Genomic DNA, 13,636 nt, shown 5'->3' on the forward strand with positions numbered 1-13,636 from the left:
AGCAACTGTATGCATCGTTCAATAAAGTTAAATAGTTTTATTAGATTAGATTTACTTTGTTATTTATAGACAACGTAACGAAATGAAACAGTGCCATTAATAGATGGCACCACGCTCTACAGTAAAAGTCGTTTTCGAAGAATCGGGTAGAGTCACTGACATCTCTAATAACAAGGGCCTTACAGCCACTTGGCTTTAAGGGAGATAACCCTAGCAAGGAAAGTCAAGCTTATGACAGTCTACAACGTAGTTGAAAATCCAACTATTATTGTTTTCCTCCTAACAATAGCAGCAAGATGGGGTATTTAATTTTTTTACTACGTTTTATACTGTCGTGCCACGAGTGAATATTGATGGAAGCTCCACCTTTCCTGCAAGGGTTATACTCCCTTTAAGACAGATAAGATAGCCGTAAAGCTTTTTTTTTATCTGGAAACATGACACTATCGCGCCATCGGGGCAAATAATTTAACTTTCGTTTCACGTAGTCTCAAGATACTAGTTTGGGCTTTAGAAACGCTTCTAAAAAGGCTGATAACCGTTCAGCAAACTAACCAAGCTGCGTTTTGGCTTCTGACTAATCAGAAAAATGCGAGTCTATATGAGTGTATTCTTAGAATTGTAGAAAAAGGATGTATAACGAAAACTTTGATAAGGAAATATGTTTACGATAGGAGTGTTTCGGGAAACAACGCGCTGGTTTGCAACGACAGTTATAAATAACGTTCTTTTCGGGTCGGTTATTCAAATGATATTTTTCTAAATTGAAATATATTCCCTGTCATCTAACATATTGTCATGGATTTTAGAGTAGCTGGGTTTTTTGTCATTGCTTTAGTAAACGAAGGTATGTATACATATTATATATTGTTATTATAGACCGATAACTGTCAAGAAATCTTGCGGGGGAACAGATTATCCAAATCCTTACTTATTATTGCAAAAGAGGATGCAAGAAAATACTTTCCGAGTACAAGTGTTTCGTGTCCTGAAATTCAGTAAACCACGCGTTGTCGCTTTGGTAGTTTGACTTACTGACGTGCTTCGGAAATTTATTGAAAATTAAAGGTTAATATAATATTTACACATGGATTTTCAAATAATTAGCTTCTGTTTGGTTCTACTAGTAAACTAAGGTACGTATAAAGTTTATCTATAAAAATATTGAAAACCAAATTGACGTAAGGTTCCTCGGTGTCACTATGGGTTTTTCAGCTCATTTCAGTTCAGTTCTGTTTATTCAACAACGCGAGATGGAATACTATATATTTAAGTACAGGGTTGTTGATTTCGTTATTGATTTTTTAAGGTTTGATGCCTGTTTTTCTTCACAAAGGCAGTAATAATTTGATTGCAGCGGTAATGTAAACTTTAATTTACAATTTAATTATTAACTGAAAATTAAATTTAACTGAGCTTTCTCTGAATTGACATTGCTTAGTGAATTTTAATAAATACATTGAAGTATAATAGTTGATTTCAATAAATGATTTAAAAAATTACACTTGATTAAAATTGAGATTTAAATCAAACAGCCCTAGTTAAGTAGATAAAGTATCTACATACCAAAACTGACGCAATATTTTAGACCAAAACCAGAATCTGAAAAAATGTATAAGAAAGTTAATTTAGTTATGCCATAGTTTGCGAAAATTACCCATTTAGGAATATTTTCTGGTATGATATCAGCAGTAGGGGAAAAGTGTTCACACTTGTGAAAAACATGTTTGGACGCAAAGGCAGGCCAGATACTCACACAGAGAAATTTAGTGAGCGATGTGACTAAAATTTCTAAATTAGGCACCAAAAAGTGACTAAATAAATAGGAAAATCAACTAATAAAAGGCAAAAATAATACTGTTTTTATTGCAGCTGTAATTGGTCATCATACGTTTTGACTAGTAACGTATAAAAATAGTAATTAAATAACCATAGGAAATTATACCACTTAAAAAAAATTAGACTAGATTAATTTTTCTGAATTTGATTCAGCTCACTTTAAATACAGTTTGAAAAAACTACAAACTCCAAAAAAGTGACTTTTAGTAACTGAATTTGAAAAAAGTGACTTTTAGTAACTGAATTTGAAAAAAGTGACTTTTAGGAACTGAATTTGAAAAAAATGATTTATAGTAACTGAATTTGAAAAAAATGATTTTTAGTAACTGAATTTTGAAAAAGTGACTTTTAGTAACTCAATTTGGGAAAAATACTCAGTTTAAGGACTGCAAAGAGTACCTTCACATTATTTTGACATTATAACAATTACAAGTAAATCTGACCTCTCATTTTAATAAATCTTTGGCACCTTTGAAGATTTTAGGTAGGCCCCGCCTACCCTTAGCACCGCTACTGGTATTGGTTCTTTAATACAGTTGAACCTTCAATACTTTGACCTTTATTATAAATTTTTTATTTGACAAATTATAACAAGGGCGAATATGTATTACTCCTTGGGAACATATTTACTCGTATATTTATCTGTTAGTCCCGGGTTATATAATTTATCCTAGGCACGTGATGTCAACTGTATGCATCGTTCAATAAAGTTAAATAGTTTTATTAGATAAGATTGACTTTGTTATTTATAGACAACGTAACGAAATAAAACAGTGCCATTAATAGATGGCACCACGCTCTCCAGTAAAAGTCGTTTTTCGAAGAATTGGGAAAATTTGATCGGCACAGACTGATTGGACAGGTGAAACCAGCGCCCAAAAACGTGTAAGGGGAACTTGTAGGAGCGAAGACGTAGATTTGTTGCCTGCACCTCCTTCAACTAAACCTCTACACGTTTTCGGGCTCTGACTTAACCTTCATTTAATATAATTTGACTTGGAACACATATTGACTTTTAAAAATCATGATTCGTCATGATTTAGTATTTCATATATTCTTATTTCCTTGATATTCGAGGGCAACTATTGAATGTGTTTTACCCTTTCTGAGAAACGGTACCATTGACCATTAGAATGGGTTTCAATTTCATAATTTTAACATTTCAAATCTAACGAAGAAATTGGTAACACCATCGATGTAACATAATCACTGAGAAAGGTATTTTCCTTAATGAAAAATTGTTTAGTGGATGTGAAGTAAATTACATAAACAAATATGCGTCATCAGAAGTTTAGTACTATTTGTGGGGGGACGTCCTGTACCTGAACTAAGAAGTTTAGTAAATATCTTTTACGAGAGAAGTATCCATTAAGGCCATTGAAACGAAACATGTATGTTCGCAGGTTGTCGTAACTTGTTAATAGCGGATGTATACACCGCCGCATCGATGTTCAAAATTTACCGCTTGAATTACCAAGTCTAACGATGGGAACTGTAAAAATTACACTCCATAGATATATTTACTTATATAAAATCATTTTTTATAGAGGTAATAGTCTTAAAAAGCTCCTGTGTAATGAATTTCTACCCGCAATATTTTTCTGCAACGGTACATGTTTCATAATCATAATAAAAATCATAATCAGCTAGGTTAATACTCAAGGCACCACCTTAGGCCTAAGTCATCGAGCAACTTTTGTTTCAAACAAATAAACGATTGAAGGATCTCCCAATAGATATAATATATTCTACAGCCTTTCAGAAGGAAAACGGAAGTTAGGGAAGTGCCACATTGTAATCGCGTTTAAAAGCGCGCTAAATGCATTTGAAAAACCCAGTTTATCTTGCACCACAATTTCCTTTTCAATTTCCTCTTCATTGCTCGAGAAGACGGATCCGTTTTCAACCGTACAAAAAATATCCTTTCTAAACTGTACAATTAATTAATTAATACCATTTGCGTGCTTAACAAACTGACAGACATTAAGATATACTTAAACCTGTAAGGTGAAGGTCTTGGGGGATTCTGACAGTATAGTGTTTGAGCTGGCAAAGCCTGCACCTACCTTTCGTGTTAAATATCTTCAGTGTGAAATGTACTAATACTCTTATAAAGTCGTAATAAAAGAAAACGGAAGTGTTGAGAATGAGCTGAGGCTAAAGCCGCTATAGGAAGAAAGCGCTGGTTATTTTTTAAGCGGCAACACTGCGTTTTCTGCGCTACGAAAAAGAGATTTCGCAATGTTTGACGTTTATTTCACGGAGGCCGTTGTTAATTTTTATACTCAATTTTTCATTTTAATTATTATCGAAACATTCAAGTATCATTTTTATTATTAATCACTATCATTAATCTAATTGATCAATGAATATTCCACTCTATCGTGGGGCGGAGCCTATTTTCGCCCCCACACGAGATTTTTTCTTACTTAAGCCAATAAGAACGAATTATAAAATGATGTCATTTTAGGGCAAAATAGTTTACGAGAGCAGAACTACCACGAAATAATTTATCACGGACGTTTCGCGTTCTTTTCTAAAAAATAAGATTTTAAGTTATAAATATTTCTAGAATAAAAATACAAAATGAAGGAAAGTAATTCTGATCTTTTAAAAGCGATTCTATCGAGTGGCTGTGATACTTTAGTGACATTTCAGTTGTCAGTGTTTGCTTATTGTTATTGGTATTAAATGAAAAAGCGCTGTTAAAATTTTATTATAAAAATAACTATTATAATAATAATATGAAATAAATACTGCGAAAATAAAATATAACCATAACGTGTTATTTTAAGAACTAATACTTGGACTGCTTATAAATAGCAGCTCAGTTCTATTTCCACTACGTCACTGCAGTTGACTATATTCATGGGTTAAATAGATTGATAGTAATTATTTTCGTTATTGTCATTTAAATTTTTATAAACTGTTTTAATAATAGTTGGATTATTTTACGCACGATCTAATAATTTTAATTATCATTCATTAATCATTTTCGATATAGCCATTTTTATTACCAATTGTTCATTTTCATTGTTAATTTGATCATTCTAATTGTTATTACATGTTCGGTTTAATAAATATTCATTTCAACTACGATCTAAACATTTATATTATCAATACATAAATAATTTTATTCATTATATAAAATAAATAAATATAAATTTATATAAAACCAATCAGTTTAATTACAACGTATTTGTATATATTAGCGAACTCATAATTATAATTACGAGCTAATTTGATATACGGAGAAATCAGTTTATAATTAAAATGATTAGAAAATAATTTATCTTATATTTTTAATAGTTCTTTTTATAAGATAACGTGGCCTTTTGGTTTAAACGTGGCTCTTACGAGCGCGCGCTATAGTTGCCAGGGGATTATAGGTTTTTCTAGCGCCCGTGCGAAGAATATACTAGTAAAGCTGTGTCTTGTGACGTAAGAGCAATATATTATATTTTTTAGTTTTTATTCATTTATTTTATAGAAACAACTATTTTGATATGATAAAACTAAAAAATTATAGGCCTATTTTTAAACGTTTTAAAAAGTGTAAGTAAATTAAGTTATAAATAAATCCGATTGAAACTTACGCGAGCGTATTAATAAATATATTTTCCCTCTCGGGATGGGTCGTTGTATATCACGTGACCTTACGCTTAAACGAATCTTAAAAGGGAAACTATTTGATTCGTTTCGATCAGCTCGTGAAGCGGAATTCCTATCTAGCGACCGTGAAATTTGTAAAGCGGAAAGCTGTAGCGCGATTTTTGGTACCTTTCCCGCTTGCCTCTGATGTGCGAAACGAACGTGAAAATGAAGCATTAACGGAGCCCGGCTTAAAAATGGCAGTTCCTTACTACTACTTGAAGATTGCCATTTTTCTTAAAACTCGTAGCGAATAATAATTTAAAAGTCGTTCACTTGTTTTGACAAACAGTGGTTTCGGATTCTGGTCTCTGCGGGCCGCATTCGAGAAGCTACCACCGATATGAATACGAGGGAAACTGTTACATGAGTCACAAAAGTTTGTTCGCTCAGATGTCCTGGGGACAAGCTGAGAGTAAATGTCAAGAATATGGAGGTCATCTGGTATCCATTCATTCGGCTGGAGAATCACAATTCATTAAGGAGAAGGTAAGAAAATTCTTGGTTATTTCACAGCTTTGGTAGGATTATATCGAACCCCAAATGATTGAATCACTAAGCGATATGGGTAGATTTAAAGAATCGTTTTCCTAAAGTGGGGTGGGAGTTTGGCTAGAACTTTCGCTTCGCTAAAAGAGGAACCGGGTGCAATCTCAGCTTGAAGGTTTCCGCTTTCCATAAAAACTTTTTGACGTTAACGGTAATAGTTAGTGTAGGGAGCTGTTAGCTCGTGTTGTATCAAGGGCTTGTCACCACCCTCCTACGCATTGTAACCGGGCAGCCTTAATTAAAGGCATCATAATACTAAAGGCCCCATTTATCTAGAGACGTTTAATGCCATTAATCCAGGTGACCAGGTTACAATACGTAGGAGGGTAGTGGAAAGCCCTTCATACATCGTGAGCCAACAGCTCCCTTCGCTTGGATAAAAAATTGGCTTTTGGTTTTCCCGAAATTTAAAGGAAATCCATTGTTAATTATTATTTGTTTTAACTGATCTCCATTTCGATGTAGTTACTTTTTTTCTGCTGTAGTCAGTAAATCGCAGACTGCAAAGTGGCTGAAATTGATCACTTTTCATCCAAATAACAGTTAATTCCCTTACAAACTATTTACAGATTATAAAAGAATGGTTTTGGCAGTCTGTAATATGACTGTCCTGCAGCGAAATTGCAGCCATGAAATTTTTGTAAGGGTAGTAATGTATGCTAAAATTTCCCGTGGCCCAATCGCACTTTCGAAGGGCAGCAAATGAAAGAAGCACCATCAATTCTTGGTGAATTTGCAAACCTTCGACACCACAATGGTTTTCAATTTTTTAATTTACAGACTTTGTGTTATTGCAGTAAAAAATCTGTAATTGTAGCTCGATTATAGTCTCAATTTTTTTTGGAAATCTCAACCGTAATTCCAGACAATTCCATCTACTTTGCAGTTTAAGTTTTGGACTGTAATTAGACTGTACTTCATTGCAGTTCATTGCAGACCAACTGCAGCTAAATTTCAGACCAGCAGCCGTATAAAAGCCCAACTGAAACAAATATAGAGCCATAACCTTTTGTAAGGGTATCTTCATTTTCTATGTTATACATAAATCCAAACATATTATTGTGAGTAGTTTATTGAGAAAACAGTTCTTCCAATGAATTGATAGCAGGTCCAATACGTTAACATAAAAGTTACATAGGAAAGCTTTTTTTGGATCTGCAATTTCCTTTGCATCAACTAGTATCAAAGCTCAACTGCTTTTGAAATATTCATTTCTTTTTTTGCAATAGTTTGCTGACAATGTTTACTCTGACTAAAACTGTGTGGCAGACAACTAAACAACAGGCAAACTTAAAGCTCTTTAGCTTGCAAACTTGACCAGTGTTCTTCCCATATTCATCAGCTCTTGAATCTGCTGATAACTTAAATAACGCATCTTAGATTTTTCCAATTTAGTGGTTTTACTGTCAAAGAAGACACATGTTTCTTCAACACTGACCATCTATAAGTCGAGGCAGAAAAGTAGTTGTACACTTCTTGTAAAATGCTAAAAATATATACAGCTTCATTTCACGAAAAATTACCGAGGGTTCACGCTTCGAATTCTACTCTGGACTCCTGCGTGATTACCCCACATGTTAGCCCCGTTATCGTAGCCTTGACCATGCATATTACGCAGTGGTATAATTAAGTCCGATAGTTGTGACAAAATAGTATCTGTTAGAGCTTCGCCTGTTGAACAGTCGATCGGAAGAAATCCCAAAAAATGTTCTTGGATGCAGGGTTCTTTTCCTGTTTCCAGAAACCAAATGATTAAATACATTGGTTCTGTGTGGCTAGTATCAGGTGTACAATCTAAAATAATTGAATAATAAGTCCCTCACCGACTGCGTGTTGCTTTATCTCTGAACCAAGCATTACAATTATCTCATTCTGAGTGTTTGGCATAGATAATGAACGAAGGTTTATTTGGAAGGTATCCTTCGTAAATGGTCACCTATGACCACGTCAAACGGACAACAAACTCTAATAGTTAAAAACAAAATCCATTGTCTATTGAATAGAGTTTTACCGCGAAACGCTAAGTTCTGTGAACCAAGAAACTCGATTATCAATTGTTTTATTTAAACGTAGCCGCTTACTACATTCTATCCAAGTTTGAAAAGCTTTCATATGTCCTGGAGATTTTTCATGTTCCGATAAAAGTTCAGACATATGTTTCCAATCGGAATAACCTGATTCAGAAGTCAAAGATGCTCGAACGTTGCTGAAAAGCCCGCAGCAAAAACAGAAAATCACGTCTTTCGATAATGAATAAATCAACCAGACACGAGAAACCAATTCCCAAAAGACATACGCCTAAGGTAGTTTTTGACGCTAAACCTGCGTCCATCTTTATTCACAGGAAACTCAATGTTAGTTACTTGTTCTGGTCCACCTTGGATTAAAATTTGACGAATGTTGTCGGTTATGTGTACCGGCCATTCTCCAGGGTCGTGTGATACTGGCACCTCCGCTTGAGGCAGCGTCGTCTACAAAAATATGATAGGAGCAAAAAATGCAATAATTAAATAAGGGCAACATTAAAAGGTTATTAATAAAGATGGTGATTCGATTATGATTTATAAATAAAAAATTCCCTAAATACATACACAATTCTATTAGAAAAAATAATCTTCGAAATATTTTGTAATAAACATTATTAATAAGGCTTTCCTACCTCAAATGAAGATTCATACTTATACGTAAATGCCCCTTGTTCTTGGTATGAGTTTGATTCATTTCCCTCATCTTTGCTTTGGGCCCGAGGGGTCCGCCACAAAAGAAAAAAGCGTACAAGATTCGGAATCAAGGAATCTTAGAGTTGAATCTCGTTGATTCCAAAAATCATTTATTCCATTTGATTCCGTGATTCCGTCTTGATTCCATTCTGGTTCTTTCCTAATCCAAATTGATTTTTCTGATTTCACCTTCTATTAGGTGGATTCCTTCAAAAGAGCGTTGATTCTGCTTTATTTCAAGTTTCTGCTAAGATTCTTATTAAGGTTATTTCTTGGATTATACTTAAAGGGAACAGGAAATGCAATATTTTGCATTTCAAGGGATCCACAACCTACGTTGCAGCATTTGAAATTATCAGTCTGATAATGATGTTTTTTATCCCTCCACCAGCATCAGCGTTCACTACGTATTCCCACTACACTCAACTTTTACCATTTTTCTGCAAATGAGGTGGCACATCCCTTTAAAATGATACTACCTAAAATAAAACGAGGGGACGAACTTCACTTCTCTCGGAAGACATACGCGTACTCCACCATCGCCACCGGCTTTGGAAGGCTAAAGGCGGATGCACACAGAAGGTTCGCAAGCGATTTCGTGCAAAATTTTCGCACGCAAATCGCGTTGAATCGCGGAGGTTTCGCGCGACGGCTATACTCACTCGAGGTCGCTATACTAGCGACAAATCTCAACGGCCGCGCAAACTTGCTGTCAATATGGAGGATCTGGAGCTAACGTTATTACTTCGAAGAAGACAGTTATTATTATCAATAATAAAACTTCGCAGGCAGAAACAAATTAAGAGGTCGAAATGGGTTAGAGGAATATTTCTAATAAGATTACAACAAGGAGCTTATCATAATTTAGTAAGTGAAATGAGGATGGAAGACAAAGATGGTAAGCCTTTGCCCATTGACTTTCATTTGAAGTTTACGTTTTATATTATAATAACCAATTTGTAGGTTATTTCAATTTTATGCGTATGACTCCCGAATCTTTTGACGATCTATTATAACTGGTAGGACCTCTAATAACCAAGAAAAATACTAATTGGAGAAAATGTATCTCAGCACCAGAGAGATTAGCCTGCCCTTTACGGTACCAACATATTGACACAGTTTAAATATACAATTAATTATCGTTATTATAATTGACAGATTTCTGGCTTCTGGTGAATCCTAGGAGCAACAAACACAAGGAGAACGCAGCTAGCCTTTAAACACGCTAACGAAGGGTTGTATACGAATTTCATTTGACGAGCGTCACGAGCTTTTACGCTCAAGGTTTTACGGGCGGGGGGGGGAGACATTTTCCGAATATTCTCCTTCCGACGGCAGCAGGCGCTAAAGCCAATGAAAAACGTACACAAGAAAATCCACGACTTTTGAAAAGTTGCGTTCTCCTTGTGTGGGGTGTTGGGTTTGTTGCTCCTAGCTATCACTTTAGAATTGCACATTCAACCGTGTCAAAAATTGTACGAGAAACTAGTGAAGCACCGTGGAAAGTTTTATTAAAATTTGGAATTTCCCAAATTGCATTGGGGCCATTGATGGCAAACATTGTGTTATGCAAGCAACAGAAAATGGTGGATCATTGTTCTATAATTACAAAGGCACTCACAGTATTGTTTTAATGGCAGTTTGTGACGCGAACTACTGTTTCACACTTGTGTACATAGGTGACTCTGGTCATCATAGACTAGTGATGGTGGAGTGTTTGCTAATTTTCAATTTGGAAAAGGTCTAGAAAATGGAAAAATTAATGTTCCTAGACCAAAACCATTTATTGGATCTCGATTTCTAGAAATACCGCATGTTTTAGTAGGTGACGAGGCGTTTCCATTAAAGCCTTATTGAATGAGGCCATTTCCTGGTTGTGATTTAACATTTGAAAAGAGAATTTACAATTAACGACTTTCTCGAGCTAGGAGAGTAATTGAAAATGCGTTTGTAATTTTGGCCGCACGCTGGAGAATATTTAGAAAAGCTATCATCGCTGATACCTAGAATGTGGAAAGCTTTGTTAAAGCTACTTTTGTTTTACACAATTATTTAAAAAGAAATAATGATAGAGGAAAACCTGAAGAGAGAAGGTATTGCCCACCAAAGTATGCGGATTATGTAGACGCAGAAGGTGCCTGGAGACAGGAAGAAACACTAGGTCTAATTAATGGTGGCCAATTTGGCTCCAATAGATCTTCAAGAGATGCAGTCAACATTAGAGATGAGTTTCTTAAATTTTTAAATCACCAGTAAGTGAGGTTGCATGACAAAATGACTATATTTTAAGGCGAACAAAGCCTACTAATTCTAAATGAACACAGTGGTGGCTTTAATACATAAGAAACCTGGAAAATGCATAGGGCCTCGCATATACACATATTCACATTTACCCATATTTATTCCCGTTTATCCATATTTATTCACCGTTAACCATATTTATTCACATTTACCCGTATGTATTTGCATTTATCCATATGTATTCTGATTTACTCATATTGGCATTTCCCATGTCTATTTCCATTTACCCAAATTTATTCGAATTTACACAAATTTATTCGGAATTTACCCAAAATATTAAAATTTATTAAAATTATTAAATTTACCCAAATTTATTGAAATTTACCAATGTATATTTCCCTTTACTCAAATTGTATCACATTCACCCAAATTTATTTCCATTTAATCAAATTTTATAGCATTCACCCAAATTGTTTCTCATTTTCCCCAATTTAATAGTTTTTTCCTTATTTACATGATTCTAAACTCTACTCTTATCGTTAGGAGTTAAAGAAAGAAAATTTTCATTAGCTCCATTGAAATTATATTTGGTAACGAAAAATTATTGTTGTTAAGTAGAAAAGGATAAGAGTAGAATTAAGGCTCTGAATTACACTAATTATTCATAATTTTCTTCATTCGAGTTAAATATTGTTAAACAAAAAGTTAATTTTAAAATATTTCACACTTGCTAGCTATTTTTATACCCCTGCATTATACATTTATCCAAAAACTTCATGAAAAAATTGTACTAATTAAAATAATTATTTTCTAAGAATAAACGTTTAAAAAATTTAAATAAAAAATGGCAGTTGTTATAATAGAAAAATATTTTGCCTTGGCTTTTATTTAAGCAAAAAGGATTTCATTTTTAAATAAGTTTAAATTAAGCATTGAGAATAAACATGAATTATTTACTGAGATTTTATCAAATGAAACATTAATTAGGTATTAAAAAATTGTGAAATTGTACAAACGTTTTACTTTATTATAAAAAATTTTTAATGATTATTTAAACAACTAATAGAAAAAAGGTGTAAGACCAAAAAAAAGTTAATGATAATTAAAATTTTCGTAAATTTTCACTAATAGAATGTTAAAAATGGTTTAAGATTAAAACGAAATTGGTGAGAATGATATGAATGACCATGAAAATATCAATTGTTATGTGTACATTACATAACACCATAATGTAATTAAAATTTTATTGTTCTAATTTATTTAACTGGGCTAATTTTACTTCATTAATTATGTTTTGAATTTTAACAATGCTGTGTATCTTATCATGCTCATTCATATCCTTAAGTTCCGCTGCGATATAGGAACCAAAAAGGTCTTCCTTATAATTTTTTTTCTTCCACTAGGTCGGTTTACGACTGCCTCAATTATTTTGTCAGTTTTTTTTAAAGAATTTAAAAGTTCATCTTCAGTTTCTTTTCTAATATTTTTATCACTGGCGTGATTCTGATTCCTATTCTCCATGATTAACCGAAAAAGATTCCAGCACTAGAGTTTGATACCCGAAATGATTCCACGATTCTGTTATGATTACACATTCCTGAGATGATTCAATGATTCGAATTTGATACCCTGTAATATTCCTCGATTCGGTTATGATTCCAGATCCAAAGATCATTCTTTGATTCCTGAAAAATGTAAGATTCCCGGCCAGATTCCTGTGATTCGGAATAGGGGAATCAGGGCCTACACGTGAATCATTGAAGGGGCGGACCCCTCGTTTGGGCCTCTTCTAACTCTAAATCCTCTATAGGTGCTGTCGAAAATGCCTAATATGTAAAACTCGTCAGTTATTTGTATTAAACATAGTTTAATTAAAACCGTGTACACTATTTTTATGAGTAGTTAAATAAATAATATAAATAATAAAGTAGTTAAACAAATAATATAAATAATAAAGTAGTTAAACAAATAATATAAATAATAAAGTAGTTAAACAAATAATATAAATAATAAAGTAGTTAACCAAATAATATAAATAATAAAGTAGTTAACCAAATAATATAAATAATAAAGTAGTTAACCAAATAATATAAATAATAAAGTAGTTAACCAAATAATATAAATAATAAAGTAGTTAACCAAATAATATAAATAATAAAGTAGTTAACCAAATAATATAAATAATAAAGTAGTTAACCAAATAATATAAATAATAAAGTAGTTAACCAAATAATATAAATAATAAAGTAGTTAACCAAATAATATAAATAATAAAGTAGTTAACCAAATAATATAAATAATAAAGTAGTTAACCAAATAATTGTTGAGCGGAGCGAGCGAAGCGAGCGTAGCTCTCTTAGCAGCGAGTTCTATGGGAAAGTTTTGTCCGTCCGTCCGTCCGTCCGTCCGTTAGTCCGTTAGTAAGTTTCAAAGGAGGGGGGGCGCAAGATAAAAAGGCATGGTATGATCGAGCCACGGGTTGCGAGAGAGAGAGAAAGCGAGAGGGTAGGGGGGTGCTAGACGGGGATAGGAACGGTCGTCCGTTAGTAAGTTTCAAAGGAGGGGGGGCGGAAGAGAAAGAGGAATGGTATGAACCACGGGTTGCGAGAGAGAACGAGAGGGTAGAGGGGGGGGGC

At 33.7% G+C, this 13,636-nt stretch overlaps 1 protein-coding gene across 3 annotated transcripts in view; it reads left to right on the forward strand.

The window, feature by feature from the left end:
- The first annotated feature begins 728 nt into the window (after positions 1–728).
- Positions 729–13,636, forward strand: part of LOC149925370 (macrophage mannose receptor 1-like) — a 49,535-nt gene continuing 36,627 nt past the window's right edge. Inside the window, exons 1-2 of one of the 3 annotated variants that reach the window (XM_090160127.1) lie at positions 729–847; positions 5,783–5,979. In XM_090160127.1, the coding sequence (XP_090016253.1) occupies positions 799–847; positions 5,783–5,979 (246 nt within the window). In that variant the 5' untranslated portion in view covers positions 729–798. Of the gene's footprint in view, positions 848–1,022; positions 1,137–1,306; positions 1,360–5,782; positions 5,980–13,636 lie in introns of those variants that run through there. The other 2 variants (XM_090160128.1, XM_090160129.1) reach the window with 2 other exon arrangements.

The sequence above is a fragment of the Leiobunum rupestre genome, chromosome 10 (assembly GCF_980474605.1).
Source record: "Leiobunum rupestre chromosome 10, qqLeiRupe1.1.hap1, whole genome shotgun sequence".
Lineage (NCBI taxonomy): Eukaryota > Metazoa > Arthropoda > Arachnida > Opiliones > Sclerosomatidae > Leiobunum > Leiobunum rupestre.